Raw genomic sequence first — 26674 nt, forward strand, 5'->3', positions numbered from 1 at the left:
AGGCCTCGTTGTCCCCATGGGACAGGGCTGTAAGCAGCAGTGTTGGCATTTGAACCCGTAGCCTGAGGAGTCCATAGCTCATGCCTTTCTGCCCACTGCCGGGAAAGATGAGCCAGAGACACAGGAGGAAATAATGATAATTAGTAGGCCTCCCCTTATCTCATCTGACTGTGTGGGTGGGCCCCGAGGGTCACCTCTGTCTTAAAAGCGGGAAGGCTCCACGCCTTTCTAGCAGGTGGTGGAATCTGCTTCCCTCACGTGAGATGCCTGGCAGGTCACACGCTCATACCTGCCTGAAGCCAGGGGCTGACCCTGTGACCTTTGCCAGGCCGGCTATCCAAGTCCTGGTCCCAGTTTGCCAGCTTGGTCAGTGGCTCCTGAAATCCCAAGCTCCCACGTGGGAGCAGAAAGGGCACCGGCCCGACTGGACATTATACAGATGAGCAGACTGAGGCCTCGAGAGGAGGAGGGACGGAATCAAGGGCGTGGGAGAGAGCCAGGACTAGACCTTGGCTGAAATGCTTTGAGATGCCGTCTTACTCGCTAAGGCTGTTTCCGCACGTGTAGAACCGGGCGGGGGCAGGGGACACAGCCCTCAGAGCTACCGACGTTTGCTGACTTCTCCCCAGGTACCACCAAGCCGGCCTTTGTGTCCCCAGCCGTTGCTGAATACGGAATAAACATGCGCACGCCGGGCATTCAGTCAACAAACACCTCTTGCGTGTCGGTGGAAGCCAGGGTCTCTTCCCACCAGCAGCGCCGGGAGGCGGGGACGCGAAAACAGGCTCGGGTGGCCTGACTTGCCCAGGTCAGCCCCGCTATGAAGTAGTCGAATCGGGATCTGACCCCAGCTTCACCCCCGGGGCGCACTTCGAGCCCACCGGCGGCACCCGCCTTCCTGCTCCCCAGGGCCTCCGCCAGGCCGCCGGGGACACCCGGTCGCTGCGCACACTGCGGGGCTCGAGTCCGGGTGGGCGGGGCTTGCGCCTGGTCGGCGGGGGTGCGGAGCCTGACTGGTTTCCAGGTGGCAGGCGGGCTTGACAGGCGGTGGGAGGAGCCACATCCCCGGCCAACGGAGGGCGAGGCTTGAGCTTGACGGGCAGCCCCGGGCCCGCGTTTGATAGGCAGGGGCCGGGCCCCGGAGACCGGAGGACCAATGGGGGTGCGGGGCGGGGCTTGCGTCGGCGCCGTCCGGCCGGGGCCCCAGTCGCGCTGCCCAGTCTGGCCCCGCCGCCGCCTGCCGCGGTCGCGTCCTCGCCGCCGCCCTGGCCGCCGCCCGGGCCGCCCGCCCGCAGCCATGAGCGCGTTCCGCTCGGGCCCAGCCCGTCGCCCCCTGGACTAATCCCGCTGCCGCCCCGACCCGCCTGCACCATGGAGTCGCCCGCCGCGAGTCCTCCCGCCGGCGTGCCCCCGCCCAAAGGTAGGAGCGCCTGGACTGCAGACGCGAGTCTTGCGCGGTCCTCTGGCCCGGCCTCGAACCTCTCGCTCTTCGGTCCCGCGCCCATCCTGGGACCTCGACTGGGTCCCATTTTAGGCTTTGGGGCTGCACCCAGGCCCAAACTCAGGCGGGGGTCTGGTCCTGATCACCCCGCTCCGGGTCAGGAACGTCCATCTGACCTCCCGGTTTGGGCCTTAACTGCACCCTGGACAGGAACTCTCCCAATCCGGGTCCCTCAGCTGGACCGAGGTGGGAGTCACTCTGAGCCCGCGCCCAGCCCGCTTCCACTTCTGGATACCGGGGTTGCATCCAGGCTGGGATTTAACTGGCTCCACGTCTGGGCCCCAGCGGTGCCCCCTGCTGGGGATCTCCCGTGTGGGTGCCCTGGCTAGGCTCCAGCTCAGAACTCCCCGTCTCCCCCCCAACCCCCACCGCGCTCCATCCTCCTAGGCTCCACATTGTGCGCTCCCTGGCCTGCCTGCATCCCGCCCTGCAGCCCTGTCTCCCTGGGAACCTCCCTGAGCCTCCCACCTGGCTCTGCTGCACAGCCCCCTCTCATGGGCTCGCCTTGTCCCGAGTTGCAGCCTCCTCTGCACCAGGGAGCTCACCCTCTCCTGCGCATGTCTCCAGGGTTGATTGGTCCCAGGTCTGTCCCGCTGCCTGTGGGTCCTGGGCCACTGCCAGGCCGGGTGCTGGCTGTGCAATGGGCTTGCTCTTGTCTTCTCCAAGTAGCCGGCCTTCCTGGAAATTTTTGTGAGGTGGCGGCTGCGGCGGCCGGATTTGTCATGCAGAGGGGGAGGACGAGACTTGGAGGGCAAAAGGGGGATTTTTTTGGCAGGGAGAGGCAAGGATGTTTTGGCCTGTCGGAGTCTTGGCGGGCTGGGCTGCGTGAGACGTTTCCAAACCGGACACAGCCCTGATGAATGGGCTGCCCCCCCAGCCTGCTGCCTCATCCCAGCGGCAGGAGCGTCTCTGGGCCCCGGTGTCCTTATCACACCTGCTTCCGTGGACTGTGGACTCTGGGCATGAGACGGTGAACCCTGAAGAGTTTTAGGCCAGTGTGGGTGATGAGGCGAAGGGCTCGCGTGGTCACAGTTTTTCTAGCTGGAAAGGCCTCAGCCATGTGGGATCAAGGCTTTGCCTCTGTTTGGATTGTAGCTGCAGAGTGAGGGGGAGAAAGGCAACAGCTGGAGCTCAGCGGCCCGCATCAGGGGTTGTCCCTGCTTCTCTTTTTCTGGGTGTGTGTGTGTGGGGGGCAGGCAGCTGGAGGGCTTGTGGGGTCCTGGCGAGGGTGTGGGTCCTTGCCTGCCCCTGCTCCTGGCGGCTGCGGTGGCTGTGGGCCGGAGCCCAGCCGGCCGGGTGGGCAGGGTAATTACGTCTTACCTAAGTGGGAGGCCGGATCCCTGACCATTGCCCAACCGCTGTGAGTAACCCAGGAGGCACTCGAGGGGGAGATGGCTGGGGAGGGATGTGCCCTGTGCAGACCTCGTGGAGCTCAGGAACTGGGAAATCGGGCACTTCTCTTCCCCAGCTCCAGGTTGAGGCCTGGCCTGGCCAGGGCTGTGAGATCCGGGGCAGGTCCACGCATCACTCTGGGCCACAGTGTCTTTCAGGGGCAGAGAGAAGACGATGGAAGCCGTGTTTGTTTGTGACGGTCCTTCCAGGTGGGGAAGCCCTCGTCGAAGTAAAAATTGCAGGTTGCATAGTTACGGAGGGAGAGGGCTCGTGTGTGTGAAGGGATAAAGCACTTTTGGCAGACGCGCGTGCTGTGTGACCTGAGCTGAGGTGCCGCCCTCTCTGAGCCTCTGCAGAGAGGGGACCAGGCTGGATTTTAGTGTGGGAGTCCAGGTAACAGATGCTGTTGGGTGGGTTGGATGGAGGGTCGGGCCTCCCCAAGGCCCAGGGACCTCGTCAGCCTCTTTGGGGTCCGGGGCGAAATGTAGTGGGGAAGCCACCGTGCCGCTCACCCAGGCCCCGAGAGCTCCCACACACCCGCGTTCCCATGAGCCAGGTGCTGCGCCATCAGTTGTCCACAGTGCTCTTCGCCGTCAGGGAAGCTGAGGCTCAGAGGCTCTCAGTGCCTTGCCCGAGGTCACACAGCTTTGGCAGTGGACCTAGTGTGTCTCTGCAGTGCTCCTCTGGGGGCGTGCCATTTCTGTGCCGGATGCTTGGGCTGAGCTGGTGGGGGACCCCCCCCCAATCACACCTCTGTCCAGAGGCATCTCCTCCAGCCCACGCCTGACCTGGAGGGTGGACGGAGCAGATGAGATGCTTCCCGCGTGCACAGCTCTGTACAGTTGGCATGTTTCATGCTCCCTGCAGTCTGACCCATTTGACAGGTGACAAAACTGAGGTCAGCCAGGAGGAGTGGCTGGACGGAGCCCTCCCCACCCTGGGCACAGGCCACAGTGTTGTCCTCCTTGTCACCTTCTCAAGGAATTTGGACCAGGCAGGGTGTGGTCAGCACTTGACCCTGGAGAGCGTCACCGCTGAGCTTCCTGCCCTGCCCTCTGTGCCACAGGCCTGGGGAGCTTCCTGGGAGAGGACGAGTCCCCAGGCCCCACAGCCCTGCAGTTTTCCCGGGGCCTCCTCGCCCACATGCCACCTTAGATCGGGGTCAGGGCAGGGGCATTTTGGGTTGGCACAGCCTGGGTCTGCTGCCTCTGGCCACGTTGTCCTTGGGGGGCCCTCTGCACCGTGAGTACCACCCCCGGGCACTTGCTAGTGATTTCATGTGGCTGCTGGTGGGGACACGGAGGCTGCAGGAGCACCGTGTCCTGGCCCTTCCTGCCGTGCAGCTGCCCCCCCACCCATCCCATCCCCATCCCGGCTGTCGGAAAGATGGGAGGGTGGCACCTTGGGGACTTCCCCCGCCCCTGGAGTGACGCACAGGAAACTGTCTATCAGCCAGCGTGTGGCCGGGCCTGAAGGGAGCAAAGTTCTCCGTCGCTTGTGTGGGGAGAGGGCCGGGCAGCAGGAGGCTTCCGGCGGGTGAGTCAGCGGGCACTGGGCACTGACTCACCCGCCCGGCATGCCAGCCGGCTGGCTGCTGCTCACAGCGGCAGTGCCGGGCCACCAGTGGGTGGAGGGGCGGTGGGACCCTGCCTCACCGGTCAGCATCTGGCCCTGAGCTGGCCTGGGAGGTGGCCCCCCCCCCGGAACCTCAGACCAAGCTGGGACCCCTGCGTGGGCCCTCCTGGCCCTGTGCCCCTGCCCCCCCCACCCCTCCCCGCCGGAACTTCCTCTGTTGGGCAAAGGCCCTGCTTCCTCTTGCTGTCGGAGCAGAGGCAGGAACGGGGCGGCGGCTGCTGACAGCCCTTGGCCCAGGGGCCCCTCGGCTCAGAGGTGCTGCCCAGGGCTCCAAGAGGCCAAGGCACAGAGGTGGTGTGGGGTCACCTGAGCTCCCAGCATCAGGGGTGCAGAGTGACTGCAGCCAGGTCCCGGCTCAGCCCCTTTTGCCCTGATGTTGGACGGAGGCATCTGGTGTGCCTACTGCCCGCCGGAAGTGCTTTTGGGCCCTGGCGCTGCCCAGCGCTCCTGTGCGAGGCCTCGGCTTCTTCACCTGTGGGATGGGAATGGGGACACTGTGTGGGGACCTCGCGGGCGGCCCTGAGGTGCCCGGTGTCAGGTGCCGGGGCGGCAAGGCGGCCCTCGCTCGGCCTGTGCAGAGGCTCCGTGACAGGAAGCGGGGGCAGAGCCCGGGCTCCGGGGTGTCGGCCTGTTCCCATTCTGACCTTCTTCCCAGCTTCCCACCTTCCTCACGCGCCCTCTGTGACCTCAGCCTCCCTTCTGCCAAGTGGGAGCAGGTGCTCGTCCCTCGCAGGGGCAGTAAAGGTGGCAGGTCGTGCTTGTCGGAGGACTGTCACCTGCGGTTATTTTCTTGCTGTTACGTTCATAGCGGTCGTTCGTTCGCTGGCGGAGGAACGAGCAGGGCTGGGACCTCTGAGAGTGGACGTGACGGACTTGCCGCTGTGACCCGAGGACTCCGGCTGCGAGGCCTGTGATGCCAGCCCCAGCACAGCAGCTCTTTGCCCACGGGTCCCCGGGCTGGAGCTGGGAGCTCCCGTTACCTCTTGGGCCTTCCTGGGGAGGGCCTGGGGGGACAGAGGGGACTGCGTGGCTGCCACTCTCTGCAAGTCTGCCTCCCCCCACAGTGTGGGGGGGTGTGGGACCGGGAGGAGGGTGGGAGCTGCCTAGGCCAGCCCCTCGGAGGGCGGACCTTTGTCAGTGCCAGGTGTGGGATCCAGGGGTGGGCAAGGAATGCCCTGACTCGGGACGCGTCCAGCTCCGAGGCCAGCTGTGTCGTGGACAGCGGGATGCAGGGCCTTGGCGGCCAGGGGAGCGTTGTCAGTGTCCCAGGAGGTCACTGTTGGGTCCCAGAGGAAGATGGCCACCCAGAGAGCCTCATCCTGGCCGGGCGGGTGATAAGGCAGCCCCCAAGGCTGGGGCCCAGGCCCCCCGGGACCACCCGTGCCTCCCCTTGGCTGGGCCTCTTGGAGGTGCCCACGTGAGTGGGGCCTGCTCGCCCAGCTGCTTCTCTAGCTGGTTCCCCAGCAGCGGCGGTGGAACCCCCCAAAGCCTCAGGCGGAGGCTGTAAAGGGGAGAAGCCTGGGAGGACCACCAGCCTCACCCTGAAGGGCTCCCCCTCCTCCCCAGTCATGGGAATGGGTCCCTGTCACCTCCCCCCGCGCTGGGGACCCCTCTCCAGGGCTGGCCTGGCCTCTCTGGGGAGGCCGTGTCCAACCGGCCCTCTTTCTGGCCCTGGGCGGCTCTGCGCCTGCTGGGCTGATACCCTGCCCCCCAGCCAGGGGCTGCCGTTCCCTTTTCATCTGTTAACTGCACGTGTGTCACCGACTCCAGAAGGACATAGAGAGCATACCTCTCCGTTTTAAAGAATAAAGTGATTTTTTGTTTCTTTTTGCCTTTTCTAGGGCCACTCCCGCGGCATATGGAGGTTCCCAAGCCAGGGGTCTCCTTGGAGCCGTAGCCATGGGTCTACGCCAGAGCCCCAGCAACACCAGATCCGAGCCGTGTCTGCAACCTACACCACAGCTCACGGCCACGCCGGATCCTCAACCCACTGAGCGAGGCCCGGGATTGAACCCGCAACCTCATGGTTCCTAGTCGGATTCGTTAACCACTGCGCCATGAAGGGAACTCCATCATTTCTTTATTACTGTTTTAAATCAAGCTCTAATGTGTGTGCGGTGTGTTTACGTTCACTGTCCTGCAGAATCCCCGGGCGGCGTCCACACTGTCCACGGGGCAGCACTGGTATGTGGTGGAGGGCAGGGACTAGAGCCGTTTGGCTGGGTTCAGGCTTGTCTCCTCCCGCCAGGAGCTGTGTGGCCTGGGCCCACTAGAACCTCAACTGAGGATTCAGTGTGCTAATATGTGGATGCACTCACTGTGGGGCTGCTCAGGGCTGGTGTGCACGAGAGTCTGCGGCTGCTGCTTTCAGTGAATCTTCAGTTCCCCAGCCCAGATTGTGCAGTGCTCGGCCTGCGCAGCCGTGCTGACAGCCCTGCTTCCCTCCTGTGTGTCACTGTGCAGCTTCGCAGGTTTGTCTTATGGATGCATGAGCCAGTGGGTATGACGTGACAAGTGGAGGCCCATGGATGTCGTGGGGGTGTTTGGGTGCAGTCAGAAGGGAGCAGGGGATCCGAGGGACATTGCTCTGCACCAGGTGAGCGGGCGCTTCCTCTGTGCTGGCAGCCAGCAGCAGCTGAGGCCTGGATGGGAGGCCTGCCCACTCCGGGAGCTTAGCCTTGTCTTTTTTTTTTTTGCTTTTTTAGGGCCTTACCCGCAGCATATGGAGGTTCCCAGGCTAGGGGTCGAATCGGAGCTACTGCTGCCGGCCTACACCACAGCCACAGCAACGAGCTGTCTGTGACCTACACTACGGCTCATGGCCACAACACCGGATCCTTAACCCACGGAGCGAGGCCAGGGATCAATCCCACAACCTCCTGGTTCCTAGTCGGATTCGTTTCCGCTGCGCCATGATGGGAACTCCAGCTTGGCCTTGTCTTAACAGCCCCTCACCCGTTCTCCTCCTCTTCTGTAGGTCAAGGCCTTTGCACTCACTGCCCAGAACGTCAAGGGAGGAAAGTAAGGCTCAGAGAGGGTTTGTGGTTTATCCACGGTCACACAGCAGTGCAGCCCCTGATGCCAAAGCCTGCCCTTCCCCAGGGTGGCCTGGGGACACTGTCGTGGCTGCTGCTGAGGTCTGAGGAGCCAGCATCCCAGAGGTTCCAACAAGCCGTTTTTCGCTTCTCTTTGGGACCCTCTACGAAGAGACCAGTGTCCGCTCGCAAATCTGGAGGCTGGAGCCCCTGGAATGCAGAGAGAGCGTCGCCTGCCATCCTGCCAGGGGTCCCCCCAGACCCTGGGTGTCTCTGCCTCCTGGGGTTGCCGAAGGGGTCAGAGGAGATGTGATTCCACTCAGACGGGCCCAGATAGCGCCAGCCCTTGATCTTTCTGCCTTGTCCCTTAGGGATGAGTTCGTGGGGGCGGCTTCCGGCCGGCGCGGCCTTCGTGCGGGCAGTGCTCACAGGCCACACAGCCCCGAGGGGCAGCCTTCCTGCGCCTGCCCCTCTGCCTGGACCACTGTGGCTGCAGAGCTTTGCAGGCCGCGGCCCCTGGCAGCTCAGATCTCACCTCCGAGAGGCCCCCGGGCCCTGCTCCCCTTTCCTCAGAGCACTTGGCGGGCGGAGACCCGCGCAGACGTGCACTCCTGGGCTTTGTCAGTCTGCGGGGCCTGTGGTCTGACTCGCCGCAGCCCTGGCACGTCGCGCCTTGCGGTGGTTGGTTCTGGCCTCTCCTCACCAGGCGCCGGTAGCGGCCCACGTTGGGACCAGCCGTGTCTTCAGGCTTTGCTGCAGGGCCTTGGTTGGAGGTGATGGGGCCGGGGCCCTGTCTGCTCCTTGCTGAGGGGCGATGCTGAGAACTGGGCAGGCGGGACCCCCCCACGTGCTCTGCAGACAAGAAGGGCCCCAGGAGTGGAGGGACGGGTGCCGAGGGCCTTGGTGGCCGGGCCCTGGCCCGGTGGCCACCATGCTGCTGGGAGGACCGGTCCGGCCTGTCGCTCCCCTGTGGGCTGGGTACTGAGGGCGCCTGTGGCAGGTGCCAGGCCTGGCGCTCGGAGGCTCTCAGGAAGTGGGCAGCCCTTCCCCTCCTTGGGGCCCGGGGAGGCTTGGTGGGCCTCTGGGAGGGGGACCCCCAAGGGGACGTCTCAGACATGTGCGGCCCGAGTGCCTGTCCCTGCTGCTCCTGCCTCACAACTCGGAGGCTCAGGGGTCTCTCGGTGTCCTCAGCTGGGGGCCCACAGGCCAGTCACGGTGAGATAAAGACACGGAGCATCGGGTGTGGGCCTTGGTGCGGCAGAGCCATGCAGGTGGGCCTCCTGCCCCCCTGGGGCCTGCCCGTCCCCTTCTCGGGACTCAGTTGGCCCACCTGTGCAGTGGGAGGGGTTGGCCTCGTCCATCTCCCACAGGATAGAGCTGACCTGCGGCGGGCAAGGCCGGCAGGGGGCGTGGGCGTCCTCAGGCATCTGCCCTCCGCGACGGACACGGGCCCAGGTGGTCCAGGATGTCTTCAGGAGAAACGGAAATGACCAGAAGCCCCCAGAATAGCCCAGAGGAGGAGTGGGAATAGTGAATTGGGAGAAGGTATTGCTTTTGCCTGGGAGGCCACGGGCGAGACGGACCGTGACGTGCTGAGCCCTGAGGGAGCGAGGCCTGGCAGGGGCCCGGTGCAGGGTGTCCGCCCCGCACGCACCCCGAGAGCGGGGCAGCCCGGCCGCTCCTGGCCCCAGGGCCCTCCCTCAGGCTTCACCTCTGCCGCCACCACTCACGGCGCCCTTGGCCCGGCAGCCCCCTGACCTGTGGAAGCACTTCTTCCTGGGCCGTAGGCCGGGTCTTATCTTGGGGCACGTTTCCAGGTGGTGCAGCCTCATCTTCCTCGCACCAGGCCTGCTAAGGCAGGGCCCCGAACCTCGCTGGACGGCCCTGATAACCGTGCGAGGTCGTCTGTTCGCCTCACGTCACACTTGAGGCCATGATGCCCAGAGAGGTTAGGTCACTTGCCTGAGGGCACACAGCCTGGAGGTGGCAGAGGGGCAGTTGGAGCCCAGGCTGTCTGGCCCCAGAGTCAGTCTTGGGTCTGAGATGTAACTACAGAGCAGAAGGGCAGGAGAGAAGTGGCCTCAGGAACTGCCCGCCCTGGCGTTTCCTCCCGGTGTGTAGAATGGGCTGGCTTCTCCTGAGGGCCTCAGAGGCAGGAACCTCGCAGGCGTGGAGTGGCTGCGGCCTCCAGGGTGCGCGGGCCCAGCCAGAGCCAGCCTGGGGCAGCCGGCTTAGGGGCCTGGCCTGCCTGTGCCTCTGCTGGTCCTGCCCGTCCCTGGGGCCTGGGCATCCTCCCCTGGCAGGTGGTGGCCTGTGGCCCAAGGCTGCATGTTGCAGGTGCTGGTGGCCCCTGCTGGCTGGAGCCGGTGCGGGGGCTCCTCACAGACGAGCCCCAGAGGGGCCCTGAGGTGCAGCGGGCAGGGGAGAGGAGGCCGAGGGGCCTGGGTCTGCCCTGCTTGGCCCCTGTGGGCCTGGCGGGCTTCCCCGGGAAGGTGGGACCCCAGGCACCCCCACCCCGCCCAGTCTAGCTGCGGGGGCCGGGAGGGTGGCTCTGGGCTCTGGCGCCTCGGTCTCCTGCCTCACCACGGGGAGGGCTGGCCCAGGGCACCGGCCTGCGTGGTGGCTGTGGAGGCGCACTCCAGAGGGGGTGTTCGGCCTGGCCCTTCCCCGCCTGGCCTTCCCGCCCCGGCCTGTTTTCTGATTGAGCCGAGGGAGCACCTTACTCTGGCGGCTCCAGCCGCAGACACCTGCTGTCCGACGAGCGGGAGCGCATGGAGGTGTCTGTGGGCCGGTCCGCGGAGGCCGAGGCGGGAGGAGCCGGGGCCTCGCCCTGGGGCCTGCAGGGGCGTCTTCCTGCGTCTCCTCTCATCCTCTGCCCTCCGTGCCCCTGTCTCTGCGTCCAGGTCCCCTTTACATGAGGACACCGCTGCCCTAATGGCCTTCTTCTCAGGGATCACGGCTGTGTCCAGAGACGGCCGTGGTCACCAGGGTCAGGACGCCACCTCCCGGGGACACGCTCAGGCCTTATGGAAACTTGGGGGCGCCGGCCTGCCTTGTGGGGGCGGGCGGGGCGGCTGTGGGCGCTGGGGCAGGCCGTGATGGAGCTGTCTCGCCTTGGGCGGCTGTGGGGGCACTGCCCCGGGCCATCTTCCAGGAAAACCGGCAGCGCTCGGGCCCTCCAGCCTGGGCTGGGCGCTTGGAGGCCCCAGAGCCCCGTCCCGGCACAGACCACACTGACCTCGCCGTCTGTGTGTGCCCCGGCCCGGGGCAGGCCGCGTCCTCTCCGCCCCGGGAACGTTCACGGACCAGTGGCTGACCCCACACTCACCTTCTCCCTTTTAGGAAAATCCAGGAGGAAGAAGGACTTACGGATCTCTTGCATGTCCAAGCCGCCGGCACCCAGCCCCACGTGAGTGTCCGTGGCTCCTCCCCTGCACCGCCTGGAGAGCTTCCTGGCGGCCGGCAGGGCTGTGGCCTCTCAGGCCACCTGGGGCCTCCTCGCCCAAGGGGCGGACGGATGGCGAGGCCCTGGCCGCGTGTGTGACACAGCCGTTGCGCAGTGACCGAGACGAGGGGCTTGCTGGGCCAGTGCCCGGGCTGGTCCCCTCTCGGGGGGTGCGGCTCACGGGCTCTGCTTTTCCCTGCAGGCCCCCCCGGAACCTGGACTCCCGGACCTTCATCACCATCGGAGACAGGGTGGGTGTGCCCAGCCCGCGGGGCCCTTGCTGCTCCCAGCTGACCCCTAGGGCCCCGGGAAGTGGCTGTGGGGGTGGACAGCACTCTCTCCCTGCTGTTGGCCGTGTGGCCCATCTGGAGCAGGGGGCGGAGGTGGCAAACCGGGGCTGCCATGGAGTCCCTGACCTCAGCATGGGTGGTGTGGCCACCACGGTTCTGGCCCTTGGGGCCGGCGTCTGGGGTCGTGCATTTCAGTTGCACCCAAGAACCTCCTGAGGGCTTGGGGACCGTGTGTCGCCCCAGGACACGCCGAGGGTCTCTGGGCAGAGGCCTCACTCTGGAGCTTCTCCTCGACCAACACCCCCTCCCGCCTGGGTTCTGAGTCCCCCCACTTGTCGCTGTCAGTGTCCTGTTGGTTCACCTGCTCGCTGCCTTGCGCCTGCCTCTGGAAACAGGGCAAGAGACGGTGGGCGGCCCGGGCCACGCTGCTCCCTGGGAGGCGGGGCCTGTCTCTTGCCTCTTTTGTGTCCCCAGTGCCTCACCAGGGACTCGATGCAGTAGATGCTGAGTAAAAGCTGGCTGGATGCGTGGTCCGGTCTGGCTGCTGCAGCGGCGGGGGCCAGAGGGATGGGGCGGCTCGAGGGCCCCGCGCCTGCTGGGAGCATTTCCCGGGCAGCCCGCTTACCCTCCCAGCAGCCCTTGCTCGTTGGTGCTGTGCCTGTTCTGTGGAAGGCGAGGGGAGGCTCAGTGGGCGTGCAGGACTGGCCCCGGGGCACCCAGCAGGATGCGCTTGCTGCAGGATTGGAGCACAGATCAGCCGGGCTGGTGGCCTTCTCTTTCTGCTGCCCCAGCACCTCTGCTGGACGGTGTGTGGGGGGTGAGGGCTGGCACCTGTCTTGGCCCCCGTGGACCCTCTCTTTCTTCTGTCCCCAAGAACTTTGAGGTTGAGGCCGACGACCTGGTGACCATCTCGGAGCTGGGCCGGGGAGCCTACGGGGTGGTGGAGAAGGTGCGCCACGCCCAGAGCGGCACCATCATGGCCGTGAAGGTGAGCAGCCCCCGCCCCCCCTCCCCTGGGGGCCCCCCCGCCAGCCACCTGACGGCTGCCCTCGCCCCACAGCGCATCCGGGCCACCGTGAACTCGCAGGAGCAGAAGCGCCTGCTCATGGACTTGGACGTCAACATGCGCACAGTGGACTGTTTTTACACCGTCACCTTCTACGGGGCCCTGTTCAGAGAGGTGGGCTCTGCGGGGGCGGGGAAGGGCGGGGGGCGGGGCTGGGAAGGGCAGGTGTGTGAGGGGGGGCCTCTCTCCCGGCCCGATGGCGTGCAGGGCCGGCGGGGGCTGGGGACAGAGACCAGGAACCCACACTGGGCTCCTAGAGTCCAGGGGTGGAGGAAGGGCTCCCCTGCCTGGCCTTGCGCCCTTTGCTCCGGTGGGGTCCCCAGGCTTGCTGGGTGCCCTGGACCCAGGGGTGGGTCCCCGATTGGCTGAGCACCCGTGTCAGGCCCAGGTCCCATGCTGGGTTGGAGCTGGCGGGGGCCCAGGGCGGGCAGGTACCCCAGGCAGCCGGCGTCCTCCGAAGGCCGTCCCGAGGGCTGAGGCGTGGGGCAGTGCGTTGCAGGTGGAGGAGGGAGCCATCTGCCACGATGTCTCTGTGTCCCCAGTGCCTCAGCAGGGACTCGGTGCAGTAGATGCTGAATAAAGTCTGGCTGGATGCGAGGTCCAGTCTGGCCTCTGGGGTGAGCCCTGGGCGGGGGGCCCGGGGCTGAGGCAGGAAGGGTTGGCCAGGCGGGGTCGCAGAGCGGAGCTGGCACAGGAGGGTCCCAGAGCCCCTGCTGGAGGGACTCAGTCACGTGTGTGTTTTAGTCACTTTTCCCTGGAACCTGCCGTGTAATTAGGGAGGCAGGAGAGGCCAGATGGGGAGACCAGAGGTGATGGGGGGGGAAGGCTGCCCTGTAGACCCGGCAGTGGGAGGGGGCGGGGGCGGGGGGGGGTTGGGGAGGCGGTGGGCCGGCCCGAGGGGTTTGGGAGGCAGCATAGGGGAGCTGGGAGGTCCGCGAACCCCAGTGTAGGGGAGCTGGGAGGTCCGCGAACCCCAGTGTAGGGGAGCTGGGAGGTCCGCGAACCCCAGTGTAGGGGAGCTGGGAGGTCCGCGAACCCCAGTGTAGGGGAGCTGGGAGGTCCGCGAACCCCAGTGTAGGGGAGCTGGGAGGTCCGCGAACCCCAGTGTAGGGGAGCTGGGAGGTCCGCGAACCCCAGTGTAGGGGAGCTGGGAGGTCCGCGAACCCCAGTGTAGGGAGCTGGGAGGTCCGCGAACCCCAGTGTAGGGGAGCTGGGAGGTCCGCGAACCCCAGTGTAGGGGAGCTGGGAGGTCCGCGAACCCCAGTGTAGGGGAGCTGGGAGGTCCGCGAACCCCAGTGTAGGGGAGCTGGGAGGTCCGCGAACCCCAGTGTAGGGAGCTGGGAGGTCCGCGAACCCCAGTGTAGGGGAGCTGGGAGGTCCGCGAACCCCAGTGTAGGGAGCTGGGAGGTCCGCGAACCCCAGTGTAGGGGAGCTGGGAGGTCCGCGAACCCCAGTGTAGGGAGCTGGGAGGTCCGCGAACCCCTGAGGGCTGAGGGCCGCGGGTCTGTGGGGAGGCGCTGGCTCCGGGCGCGGGCGGGCGTGGCTGAGCCGGTGCCGCCTGCAGGGAGATGTGTGGATCTGCATGGAGCTCATGGACACGTCCCTGGACAAGTTTTACCGGAAGGTGCTGGAGAAAAACATGACGATTCCAGAGGACATTCTGGGGGAAATTGCTGTGTCTGTAAGTGGCTCAGGCCTGGAGGCGCTTGGGGGTTCTAGGGCCCAGAAGCCCAGGCCTGCTTCCGCAGCCACAGCCTGTCCTGATGTGGTGTCGTGGGCAGAGCTGGGCCCCTTCTGTGGCCCCCAGTTGTCCCCTGGCCAGGGTCTCTAGGCCTCTCTGGGCAGCTCGCAAGCCTCCGGGGTCCCAGACGAGGACTTAATGTTGACAACTTCTTGGTCCTAAAAACACTCAGAGGCGGCTCACGGGGCACAGGCTAGGCTGGGGGACATTTGGCGTCCATATGTTTGCCTTCTGAGCGTGCACGTCCCTAGAGCAGGGAGCAGTCCTGGGCCTGAGCAAGAAAGGGCATGGAGTCAGGGTACCAGTGGGTCTCGACCCTGACGGCACCTGCTGACATGTCCGGGTACCCCCGCCTGGGTGCTGAATCAGAATCTTTGGCCCAGTTCCTGTAGGGAACGGCTCCCAGTGTGCAGTCCACTGACTCTGCTGGGGGGCACGGGGGGAGGTGGCAGAGAGGCTGCAGAGCCTGATGGGGTAGGGGCAGCATTCTGGGCGTCACAGGTGTGGGCTCTGCAGGGGTCTTGGGCCACTCAGCAAAGCAGAAGGCTGGTGCCTCTGCACTGCGGTTACCAGGACGCCCGCCACAGCAGATGTGGGCGGGGTTGGGGGCGGGCGGGAGCTGGGGTGAGGAGGGCTGGGCTGGGTCCCTGGGGGTGGGTGACAGGGGCCGTGGGAGGGAGTTTCCCGCTCTGCCGTCACTGGCCAGCGGGAGTAACCGCCTCTCTCCTCCGCCTCCTTCCCGTTCTCAATGGCAGATCGTGAGGGCCCTGGAGCACCTGCACAGCAAGCTGTCCGTGATCCACCGAGGTCGGTGCCCCGGGCCCACTGCCGGGGGCGGGGGGGGGCGGGCCGGCAGGCTCCTCACGCACGCAGCCCACCCTGCCTGGGCCAGGCGGGCGGCCCCCATTCTCAGGAGGAGCAGAGGGGCGATGGGCTGCCACATGCTGCCTGGGCAGCCGAGTGGGCCCAGTGTCCAGGCCGCTGTCTGCGCCTCCAGGCCATTTTCTGCGGCCTCAGTGCTCAGAGCAAGGCTGGGGCGGCCGAACTGTCTTGTTTTGATGCATCTTCCTGCGTGAGGTGTGCAGAAGGGTGGGTCCCGGCGAGTTCTCAGCCCCTCCTGCTCAGCGGCGCCCCCAGCCCCCACACCCCGAGGCGACACTCCTCTGACCTGGCCACGGTGGTTGGTTTGCTTGTTCTCAGGCTTGTGCTCAGCCCAAGGCTTCTGAGACTCACCCCGGCCCTGTGTGTCGTGTGTCCTCTGCAAGCCAAGTGGCCTGCTGGTCCACGCGGAGTCAGTTAGGCTGAGCCCCCTTTAACCACTTGGTGGCCCTGAGGTCACCACCTTGGCAGGTTGTCACAGACCTCTGGTCCTCTTTCTGTGCCTCTGTATCTGCACGCACGTCTCCATAGGAGGCAGGAAGTGTGTGCGTCCTGTGTACGCGCCTGCGGGCGGCTCCTTGCTGCGTCCCCCGGCTCCGTGTCCACCTCGGGTCCTGGGGCTCCGGTTCTTTCTTGCGCAGACCCGCCTCCTGTGTCTCAGCTGCTGCCCTGCGCTTCCTGCTGAAGCTGCTGACCCCTTGGCGGGGACGCTGGAGGGTCCCTGGGCGCTCATGCTCTCAATGACGTGTCCCCCTCCAGCCTGGTGGACCCCGGAGCTAGGGGTCATGCTGGGCTGTGAGGCCAAGCCCCCGCCACAAGGCTGCACAGACTCGTCCCGGGCAAAGCCTCAGAGCCCCGACGTCCTTGCCCACTTGTGGCTGGAGGCCGGGGCTCCTGGCTCTGTGGCCGTCGGCTCTGTGACCTGGGTGGGGCAGCCCCCTGTCCTGCTCCCTGGGCAGTAGGGGCTGTGTAGCCAAGAGGGCGTGTCGCGTCCCCGCAGATGTGAAGCCATCCAACGTCCTCATCAACAAGGAGGGCCACGTGAAGATGTGTGACTTCGGGATCAGCGGCTACTTGGTGGACTCCGTGGCCAAGACCATGGACGCCGGCTGCAAGCCCTACATGGCGGTGAGTGGCTCCCGGGCCCTCCCAGGCCGTGTCCTCTGTCCGTCAGGGGCCCTGAATTTCCTGCCAGAGGAGGGACCTGCTGCGCAGCCCGGCCCCCCGGGGAGCAGCCTTCTCCTCCCGTTTGTGATTGGCCCCATGGGGGTGGGGGAGCTCCCCTCACGCCCTCCCCGTGTCCTGCGGGAGGGCCACCTAGGCAGGGGAGCTGCATGGCAAGACTGGGGCCTCCACCTGGAGCCCCCGGTCCTTGCCAGCATCTCAGCTTTCTCGTCCGCCTCACGGGAGGTGGGACGGTGAGCACTGGCCCCTCAGTTTGGGTGGGGGAGGCAGGACCCTGCCCCGACATGGGGTGGGTGTTCACACCTCCGTGGTCCCTCTCACAGCCCGAGAGGATCAATCCAGAGCTGAACCAGAAAGGCTACAATGTCAAGTCTGATGTCTGGAGTCTGGGCATCACCATGGTATGCGGCTGGGGCGCCCTCGCGGGCCGGGGGTCAGGGTGGGGCCTGTCATGTAATTTGCCCTTGGGAAAAAATGTTGGCTTTCCAATCTGAGAAGAAAATGTCATCAAAAGCTATGGTATCTTGGAGTTCCCCGGTAGTGCGGCGGGTTAAGGACCTGGCACTGTCACTGCTGTGACGCAGGCTCAGTCCCTGGCCTGGGAACTTCCACATGCCGCGGGCCTGGCCAGAAAAGACCCCAAAGGCCATGGTGCCTGTAGGGCTGTCTGCAGGTGCTGTGCCCTCGCCGAGGTGAGACGCAGGGTGAGCTGGCTCCTCACGTCCACCTGACCTGCCTGCTGGACGTCTCCCAGCGCTCCAGGTCTTGTCCAGAAATCGCAGCCAACCCTAGTTCACTGAGCTCCTAGACACAAACGATTTCAAAAGCTAAATGGCACAAACCTTAAAAAATGTTCCCACAAGAAGCACGTTGCCCGTGGGATCAGGGCACTCTCCCAGGGGCGCGGGAGGGTGGGTGGGGTGCATCCGAGGTCCAGGCTGGGCTGGTCCTGGGCCTCTTGCTCCTTCTGGGATCACCCCGCAGAACCCCCAGCGCTGCCTGAGCCGGGGCTCGGGGGAGGTCTGACTGGGCCAAGGTGGGTTATGTATTTAGGGTGCCGCCCGGGCCTGGGTGGAGAATGGGCTGGGGACAGGACGGACGACACTGGGATTTGAGTCCCCCCCAGTGCTGGAGGCCGTGCAGGAGACATGGATGTTGGCACTGGGGCCCCAGCGCTTTTTCAGGGGTGCTGCCAGTGTGGCCGTCATGGTCACGGGGAGACCTGGCCATCCCTGGCACTGGGCGTCCGTCCTGCTTCCTGGCAGGTGCTATTGCAGACAGCACCGTTCCCTGCCCAGAAGCTGTCATTTTTGTGCCTGGCAAAAAATGATCAGGAAAGGGGTTTCCAGGTCCAGGGTCAGGACACGTTCTGTTTTCCTGCTTATAAGCTCTGGTGGTCACAGGTCCTCCCTGCCCCTGCAGACTCCTCGCTTCTGTGTGTCAGAATCAGTGGGAACTAGGAGCAAAGCAGGCTGACCCCGCCCTGGGAAGGGCCAGGGTCACCCAGGCCCTCCGCGCGGCGCCGTCCGCATCCTCCGTCCTCGTCCGTGGGGCGCTTTCATGTCTTGGCTGGAAAGGGGCCTCTGGCCTGAGGACGAGTTGCTTTCTTAGCACAATAGTGGCCTGGCTGCCGTGTCACCAACACACAGTGTGTGCCGGAGCCGAGTCTCTCCTGCTCTTTTCCGTGATCACCGGGCAGGGCGAGGGGCCTGGGCCAGCGGGCTGTTTTCTCATCTTGGTGGCCAAGACGAGAACCTGGAGTTTGTTGTAAACTAGCCGGTCTTTGCCACAGGTGACTCCTGCCAAGCGCGAGCAAGGGGCAGAGTAGCCGGTGCTGCCCGCAGGGAGGTCCGGGTCTTGCGGGGGAGATGGGACTGGCGGCCTGTGTCCGGGGAGTCAGGGAGAAACCGTGATGGGGCAGAGCTGGAAGGCGGGCGGTGGGGACTCTGCGGAGGAGGAGGGGCCGTGGACTTCATTCCCTGATGGGGCTGGTGGCTTGTTGCAGGGTGTGGGCGGCCGTCAGCATGGACCTCAGGGTCTGACGTTTCTCCCGTGGGCGTGTGAGAACCCCTGCATTTCCCATTTGCTCTCCCCCCCTTTTTTTCCCGGGCCACACCTGCAGCATATGGAGGTTCCCAGGCTAGGGGGTGAATTGGAGCTGTAGCTGCTGGCCTACGCCACAGCCACAGCAACAATGGGATCCGAGCCAAGCCTGTGACCTACACCACAGCTCACGGCAACGCCGGATCCTTAACCCACTGAGCGAGGCCAGGGATTGAACCTGCGTCCTCATGGAGGCTAGTCAGGTTCATTAACCACTGAGCCACGACGGGAACTCCTCGTTTGCCCTTTCAGGGGTAACAACCCAGATCAGTGCAGCAGATGCTTAAGACATTGTGGAGGCATCGTGGCGGGTGGCCTGTGGCAAACAGGGATGCTGGTTACCCAGGTTCCTTTGCCGACTGCCACCTTGTGGGAAGGTGTCCCCACCGTTTCTCCAAAGGAGCTGGAACCTAGGTTTCCATGTAAAATCTTCTGAATCCAGATTGAACACCCAGCGTAGCCAAGCCAGTCACAACTCGGGGTGAGAGCTTAGTCTGCTGGCTGGGTCAGAGGAGTAGCTGCTGGGGTCCCCTGCCTTTCTCGCTTTGGCCTGACGGGCTGTGTCCGCCCTTCACCTGCCTCACAGGCCAGCTCTGGGCGCTGGGCCAGGATCCGCGAATGGGCTCCGGGGCTGCAGAGCTGCGGCTGCGCTGGACCCACTGTGGCTGTCTCCCCTGCAGATCGAGATGGCCATCCTGCGGTTTCCTTATGAGTCGTGGGGCACCCCGTTCCAGCAGCTGAAGCAGGTGGTGGAGGAGCCGTCCCCTCAGCTCCCAGCTGACCGCTTCTCCCCCGAGTTTGTGGACTTCACCGCACAGTGGTGAGCCTCAGCCCCGCCCGGACCTCTGGGCCTCCCCAAGCCCAGTCAGTACCCTCCCTCTTCTGGCAGATCCCAGCTCCTCCCTGGGTCCCGTCTCCCTCTCTGTAGGCAAATAATGCCCAAACAACATCAAAATATACAAGGCAGACATAATTGGAGCACAAGGAAATTTGACGAAAATGCTCCTGAGGATAGGTTTTATTTATTTTTATTTTGTTGCTTTTTAGGGCCGCACCCATGGCGTATGGAGGTTCTCGGGCTAGGGGTCTAATCAGAGCTACAGCTGCTGGCCTGCACCACAGCCACAGCAACAGCAGATCCGAGCTGTGTCTGCGACCCACACCACAGCTCATGGCAACACCGGATCCTTAACCCCCTGAGCGAGGCCAGGGATCGAACCCAGAACCTCATGGTTCTCAGTCGGATTCATTACCACTGCATCACAATGGGAACTCCTGCTGGGGGTAGATTTTTTTTTTTTTTTTTTTTTTTTTGTCTTTTTGCCACTTCTTGGGCTGCTCCCGCGGCATATGGAGATTCCCAGGCTAGGGGTCTAATCAAAGCTGTAGCCACCGGCCTACGCCAGAGCCACAGCAACGCGGGATCCAAGCCGTGTCTGCAACCTACACCACAGCTCATGGCAATGCCAGATCCTTAACCCACTGAGCAAGGGCAGGGATCGAACCCGCAACCTCATGGTTCCTAGTTGGATTCGTTAACCACTGCGCCACGACGGGAACTCCTGGGAGTAGATTTTAATACAGTCCTAGAAACAGGAGGATGAAGAAGATCCAAAAAGGAAACGAGAAACTTGGGCGTTCCTGCTGTGGCACAGCGTTAAGGATCCAGCATTGTCTCTGTAGTGGCTTGGGTTGCTGCTGAGGTGCAGGTTTGATCCCCGGCTCAGCCCAGCCCAGTGGGTTAAGGATCCAGCATTGATGCAGCTCTGGTGTAGGTCACCGCTGTGGCTGGGGATTCAGTTACTGGCTTGGAAACTTCCATATGCTGTACTGTGGCCAAAAAAGAAGGAAAAAAAAAAAAAAAACAACCAAAAGCTTAGAGAGGATTTAAATGCATAACAAATTTGTTTTTTGTTGATGTTTAGAACTTTGTACCAAATTAAAGAATGCCCACAGGATCCTTATAAAATTAATTTCCTTGAGGTTACAAAAGAAATAAGGGAAAAGGCAGAAGGCAAAGTCATATAAGCCATGGTCTCTGACTGTAATTAGATAAAACAGGAAATCCATAACTGAAAAGAAAATATCTGTATGGAAATTAAAAGTAAATTCTTCTTGGGTTATGAGAGAGACTTAAAAATAAAATTATAGACTAGTCAGAAGTGAAGACAATGAGAACGTAACATATCAACATCTGTGTGTTATGGCCAAAGAGATACTCAGAGGAAAATTCACAGCCTTTATTTCTTTAATTGGAAAATAAGAAACAAGTGAGCCTGGCTGACTGAGCCATTCTCTTCCAGAACCCATAGTAGGGCACTTCCCCTCTTGATTAGGGCCACCAAGTAAATGACCATTAATGGTACCATTTGGTGTGGGCTCATTGGCAATTCCTTAGATCACCATAGAGGCAAGAAAGCTAACACCCCAAGAAGCGAAGAAGCTTGGTCCAAATCTCTGTAATTTGCATCTTGGGATACTCCCAGAACAGTCCAGCCCCTTCTTCCTTGAGCCCCAGAGGCACATGTGTCCCCTTGCTGCCCAGGCAGAGGTGAGCCCAGCCTGGCCTGGCTGGCCTGGACTCGCTTCTTCCCTGCTAGCCTGGCCCCACACTGTCCTGTTCTCTCCTAGCCTGAGAAAGAACCCCGCAGAACGCATGAGCTACCTGGAGCTGATGGTGAGTGTGGGCGGGGCTCTGGGAGGGGCTGCAGCCTGGGCCCTGCCTCCATCCTTTCGGGAGCTCCATCACTCGTTCACTCGCATGTACCCAGGCCCTGCGGAGGGGGGCAGAGGGCGGGCAGGTGGACCGTGTCACGTGCAGGCGTTCGGGAAGGCTTTACAGGGGAACCGGGCCTAGAAGGATGACTGAGGATTTACCCACTGGTGGAGAAGGCGTTCCAGGTGGAAAGCTGGCGCGGGCAGAGGCCTGGCACAAGGGGGAAGGGACTCGGGGTGTTTAGGAGGGTGACCAGGGCCCCCCGCCCTGCCCCCTCCAAGGTGACGGCCTCTGTCTCCGCCAGGAACACCCTTTCTTCGCCTCGCACAAAACCAGGGAGACCGACATCGCTGCCTTTGTGAGGGAGATCCTGGGAGAGGACTCGTAGGGGCAGGGCCTTGGGCACCCCCGCCCCCGGCCCCGCAGCGCCCCCCAGCCTTCTGCTGGGGCAGTGCTTGCCCACACCCGTAAGCTACTGCCACCCTGGCCTTGGGCGCCCGAGAGGAGTCGAGGGGGCTGCTCCTGCCCGACATGCAGCAGGCCGCCGTCGGTCCCAAGTGCCAAAGAACCAGACCTCGGGGCCCCCCAGTGCCTCTGCCCCTGCTGCTCCCAGGACCCCGAGACCCTGGACTTGGAGGGGCTGACGCCCTCACGGAGAAGGCAGCGGGGCCTTGTGCAGGCTGCTGCCTGGGCCCAGCCCTGGACTCCATCCAAGTTGTATATTTTTTTAACTCTCGACTGAATGGACTTTGCACACCTGGCCCAGGTGGGCCACACCTCTGTTCCAGCATCGGTGGGGGGACGTCGTAGGGGGATGAGCCACGTGAATCCCCTGGAGTCCCCCGACAAGGCAGACGCCAAGCCGCCGAGGCCTTCACCCCAGCCCTGGCAGACAGGCCCTCGAAGGCCACCGGGGCCTCCTAGCCCCGCCTGCTGCCTCTAGGGTGTTGTTTCACTTTTATTTTTTTAATTTATCCTGTTGATTTTTTTTTTTTTTTTCTTTTGCTTTGTGGGTTTGGCTGGTTTTTCTTGCATGGTTTGGAGCCGATCACTTTTCTGTCACCTGCTAGGGGACCAGCAGGCTAAGACCCGCCCTCTCGCTCAGGCTGGGGTCTAAGGTGATGGGCCCAAGGTCTCTGCTCAGAGAGGTGCTAGGGGAGCCACCCAGCTCACTCTCCTTGGGGACCGGCTCGGTAGGGGCTGTGGACTTGCTTTTGGTATTGTTTAAAAAAAAAGAAAATATATTTTTTTGAAGAAAGGACTGCTGGTCCTGGGTCCTGTCCCTGATGGGTTAGGGCAGTTACCTGATTGCTGTTTTAATTTAAAAAAAAAAAAAAAAAAAAGTGGGACAAAAGATTGTGTGAGACTGTGTGTCATAGCGGCGAGCCCCCCCTCCTGCTCGGCGGTGGCTGGTGGCCCTGGAAGGGCCCCTTGCCCTGGGACAGGGACAGGGCAGCATGGTCAGGGGACAGGGCCACTGAGCTGCCGGGCCTTGCGTTTCCACCGGGGAGGACCTCAGGCTCCCCCAGGGGCTGTGATGCACCAGACCCTTGCTGAGCACTGGGCAGAGCAGTGACACGGGCCCCGCCCCCTGGGGGTGCCATCTGTCCCACAGCATTGAAGAGTGCACTGGCAGGTGCTGCGCCTGCGCCTGGGCTGTCCCCAGTTCCCAGATAAGACAGGCCCAGAGAGATGAAGTAACCTGCCCGAAGCCACAGAGCCTCTGAGATGGAGAAGTGGGCTTGGGGACAGGGAGTGGCCCTTACAGGGAGTGGGGCAGCTGGAAGAAGGGAGCCTTGCCAGGGTCTGGTCTGGCTCTGTGATCCCGGAGCCTGGCCTGGGGCAGAAACCCTCCTTTGTCAGACGAAAGCATATACATTGGCTCATATAAGCAGGACTGTGTCTGGCCTCAGGCACAGTGGGATCCAGGAGCCAGGGTCCTCTCCTGTGGAACTTGAGTCAGCTGCAGCTGTTTCACAGTCCCCCCCGGGGGGGGGGGGGTCGTCGCACCGGGACTAGGTGGCTCCCTGCCGCTTAGCAGAGGTGCTCAGGGCTCCCGCTGAAGCCCGAGGGCTGGCTCTTAGGGGCCAGGAAGGGTCATGGGCTTGTGCTCAATCCCTGCTCAGGCCGTTAGGATCAAGCCCGGAGTCAGCCCGCCTCCCTGCCAGGATCCGAAGCAGGGCCTGCCTCGCCCGAGGGAAACAGGCGCCTTCCCCCGAGACGCGTCCCCACCCTCACTTGGGCCAGAGGCAGCCAGATTCTCGACCCCAAGGCACAGCGCGGAAAAGTTCAAGGCGCTGTGGCGCCCTTCCCTCCATCCCAGTGAGAGCTGCTCTTACCTCAGGGCCTTTGCAGTGACTGTGTCTTCCGCCTGGAGAGTCCCTCTCCGTCCCCCTGTCACTTCCTCGGGGAGGCTGCCACCCGGTCCCCTCGGTGTTCTCTCTGCTTGATCTGGCTCGGGCTGACTCGCCACCATTGTGTCCCCAGTGTCCACACCCAGGGCGGGCTCATCCTGTGTTGAATGAAAACAGGGATGAATGAATATGCGAACGAGAGGGAGTAAGGCGGGGTCGCCCCGTGTGCGCGCGTGGCTGGGTCGCACGCGGCCTGGCCCGCGCGCGCACGTTCCGCCCTCCCGCGCGCGCACGGCCCTCCGCGCCCGCGGGAGCAGCGCCCCCGAGTGCAGGGCGCGGCCCGGGTCGCTCCTCCGCGGCCACCAGGAGGCGGCAGAGCCCGGACGCCGGCCCGGCGCCCGCCCGCCCACCGCCCCACCCTCCCTCGGTCCCGGCGGCGGGGCGGGCTCCCTGGATGGGTCCGGCGCCTGCGCCCGCGGGACCCCCGAGGGACCCCCGCGGCTCCGCTCTGCGCCCCGCCCCGAGCGCGCCCCGTCGCCCCGGCCGATGGAGGGTGACCACGGCAGGCCTGACTCACGTTCTCCTGGGCGCACGGCCCTTTCCAGCTGGCCAGTCGTCGACAGTTTACAGAGAGCGCTCCACAGTTTCCAAAGGACGTCGCCGATTCCCCAGCGCGGAGCTGCTCACCCAAAGTTTGCAAGGTAATCGACCATTTGCCGGGCCCTCCCCTGGCTTCCAGCTTTACAGCTCCGCGGGAGCTCCCAGGCTGCCGAGCACGGGCCCTACGCGAACTTTCGAGGTCGTAGAACTCCACCAGCAGGTTGTTGGCTTCCTCTTTAGGGGACCTTCAGCTTTTACAGAGGGTGTGGCGGCACCCAGGTGGGAGACGTGCGGCGGCGAAAGGGCCCCCTCATCCCTGTTCCTGGGCTGGGAGGTGGAGTCATGGGCACAGGGAGGCCACAGGGCGCCACCTTCCTCCAGGGGGCAGGGTCCTGCGGAGGGTGCTATCCCAGACCTGGGGCTAATGAGCCTCTGGCCTGACAGAAGCGGTGGGGGGAGGGTGGGGGTGGTGCATGGACTTTCAGAGCCTCCTGGGCCAGCATTAAAAATACAGCGGCCAGGGAGTTCCCGTTGTGGCTCAGCGGTTAATGAACCCAACTGACATCCATGAGGACGTGGGTTCGATCCCTGGCCTCGCTCAGTAAGTTGGGGATCTGGCGTTGCTAGTGAGCTGTGGCATAGGTCGCAGATGAGGCTCGGATCCTTCTTCACTGTGGCTCTGGTGCAGGCCAGCGGCTACAGCTCCGATTGGACCCCTCGCCTGGGAACCTCCATATGCCGCCGGTGCGACCCTAAAAAGATGAAAAGACCAAAAAAAATATACAGCCGTCAGGCCTGGTTGGGAGCAGCCGGTGGCCTTTGAGGGAGGATTTGGCCAAGTTCCTTCTGGAGGCAGGGAGGGCAGCTTCCTTGTTGGCTCCGCCTCTCCTGTCCTCAGACCCTGCTGTGGCTCCCACCTGCCCCAGTCCGAGCCCCCACGGTCCACACCAGCCAGCACTCCACCCCCCGCCCAGCACCCTCTCCCTGTATTCAGCCACAGTTCTCAGCCCTGCCTCAGGCCCTTGGCACCAGCCGTCTCCCCGGGCCAGGACCCTTCCCCAGGACATCCTCCTGGCTGGCTTGGGGCGTTCCTGCCCCTCTCCTCAGAAATGCCGCCTCCTCACAGGAGGCCTCCCCGACCACCCTGTCCCTCTGTCCCCTTGCCCTGCTGTATCTCTTCACATAAGTTTATTTACGCTCTTGTTCTCCTACCAGCTGGCCCTTCCACTGGACGGCGAGCGCTTCCAGGGCTGAGATGGGTCTGTCTTGCTCACAGCCGGGCACGGATGAGGGTCAGGCAACGACAGAGGAAACAGGGCAGGTGCAGGGAAGGCGCCGTCAGGCTCCAAGACCAATCCCAGAAGCAGTGGGGCCCAGAGAGCTGGGCCCTTCCAGAACTGTGCTAAAACTTGGGCTGGAGGTGGCCATGGGGCTGCGGTTCTATTTGGGGGGGCGCTATAGGTCCTGGGAAGGCTCCCTAGGACCAAGGCAGCACCTCGGCTGTACTGACTGGGCACTCTGTGCCTCGGAGAAGGAAGGCGATGAGCTCGTGGCCACAGAGCTGCAGAGAGGGCCTGCCTCGCTCTTTGAGGCAGGGTTGCCTGCCTCGTCGGCACAGCGGTCCCAGGACCTGTGATTAAAGTTTAGCCTGTAGGACAGCTCTGGTTCAGGGAAAGGGGAGGAGGCCAGCGAGCGGCTCCCACCACTGTGGTACCTCCGCCTGTGTCCCTGACCGCTTTGTGGCTGGGACAGCGGCTGAGAAAGTGGGGCAGGTGTCACCTCCTCTCCGGGGGAAGGCCTTAACAGCATCTGGCCAAGCCTCTCTGGGAGGCAGGGATCCCTCCCCAGGCACACCCCTACTGGAGGCCGAGCCCTCGGCTTGCACACCTCCCTGACGGGGAGCTCATTCTCATCCAGACGTGCTTCTTGGAGGGATCCGAGATTCTTGTCCTGGTTCTACTCCCCGAGGCTTGTGACGTCAGAGCCTCGTGTGTAAACTCTGGCACGCTCTAAATGTGCATCTCTTTGCCTCTTGAATCCTTTGGGAACCCAGGTGGGAGGATCTATATATATGTCAGCTGTGCTATGTTTATCGTAGCTCGTTTATTCTCAGGCCCAAGACGGGCGGGTTCTCCTAGAGGTCACAGGGCGCAGTGAGGCTCCAGCCTTGCCCAAGGCCCACCAGACACTGAGGCAGAGCCGGGGGAGCCACGTACCCCAGGGGGCCCGCCCCACCCCCAACCCTGAGCGAGCCACCCGCCCAGCTGGGTTTAGCTGCATCCACCCCCTCCAGCCTTGCAGAAGCCGTGGGCTGCTCTATTTCTGTCCTGGGCTGGGCTGGTGGCGGGACTTGGGTGGGGAGAGCTTGGGAGACAGTGGCAGCTGCCACCTCTGGTTGGGAATGCACAACCCAAGAAATTCTTCGTTTCCTGGCTCCCAAACCCTCCATGGCTCCCGGCTGCCCATGAGATCCGAAGAAGGGAAATCCAGCACCACCTTTCTATAGCAAAGCCTGCTCTGGATTATTCTCTGCAGGGCTGGGCACATGGAAGGTGTTACCTGAGCACCTACTGCATCTGGAGCTGGAGCCAGACCTGGACAAACCTGGCCTGTCTGAGCCTTGACATCCATCAGAGCATAAACTAACTTATGAATGCTTTCAAGCAGCGTTTTCCCCCTTTCCCCCGTTATTCCCTAAGGAGAAACAGTGAATTAAATTCATTAAATCATTC

The 26674-nt window shown here is 63.6% G+C and overlaps 1 protein-coding gene and 1 long non-coding RNA gene across 6 annotated transcripts; both read left to right on the forward strand.

The window, feature by feature from the left end:
• The first annotated feature begins 1218 nt into the window (after positions 1 to 1218).
• MAP2K3 (mitogen-activated protein kinase kinase 3) lies at positions 1219 to 22342 on the forward strand. 5 transcript variants are annotated; one of them, XM_084986455.1, is made up of 13 exons: positions 5337 to 6554; positions 7270 to 9108; positions 10906 to 10972; positions 11211 to 11259; positions 12173 to 12286; positions 12359 to 12478; positions 13929 to 14045; positions 14861 to 14912; positions 15985 to 16112; positions 16493 to 16570; positions 18953 to 19092; positions 20904 to 20949; positions 21293 to 22342. In XM_084986455.1, the coding sequence occupies exons 3-13, from the start codon at positions 10944 to 10946 to the stop codon at positions 21374 to 21376; spliced, it is 957 nt and encodes a 318-aa protein (XP_084842581.1). In that variant the 5' UTR covers positions 5337 to 6554; positions 7270 to 9108; positions 10906 to 10943; the 3' UTR covers positions 21377 to 22342. The 5 variants fall into 5 exon arrangements, 4 of the variants coding, with proteins under 4 accessions (XP_020923715.1, XP_020923717.1, XP_084842581.1 ...); XR_014822004.1 differs by lacking the exons at positions 5337 to 6554; positions 7270 to 9108 and adding an exon at positions 1219 to 1420 and having other exon boundaries at positions 18859 to 19092; XM_021068056.2 differs by lacking the exons at positions 5337 to 6554; positions 7270 to 9108 and adding an exon at positions 1219 to 1420.
• Positions 22343 to 23864: 1522 nt separating this feature from the next.
• Positions 23865 to 26674, forward strand: LOC146398443 (uncharacterized). The gene is made up of 2 exons (XR_014822083.1): positions 23865 to 24043; positions 26478 to 26674. It is a non-coding gene; the product is annotated as an uncharacterized LOC146398443 (long non-coding RNA).

Source organism: Sus scrofa, chromosome 12, assembly GCF_054392235.1.
Source record: "Sus scrofa isolate SSC_HxYL_T2T_F1_AM1 chromosome 12, Sscrofa_HxYL_maternal_Yorkshire_Landrace_v2.0, whole genome shotgun sequence".
NCBI classification, from domain to species: Eukaryota; Metazoa; Chordata; class Mammalia; order Artiodactyla; family Suidae; genus Sus; species Sus scrofa.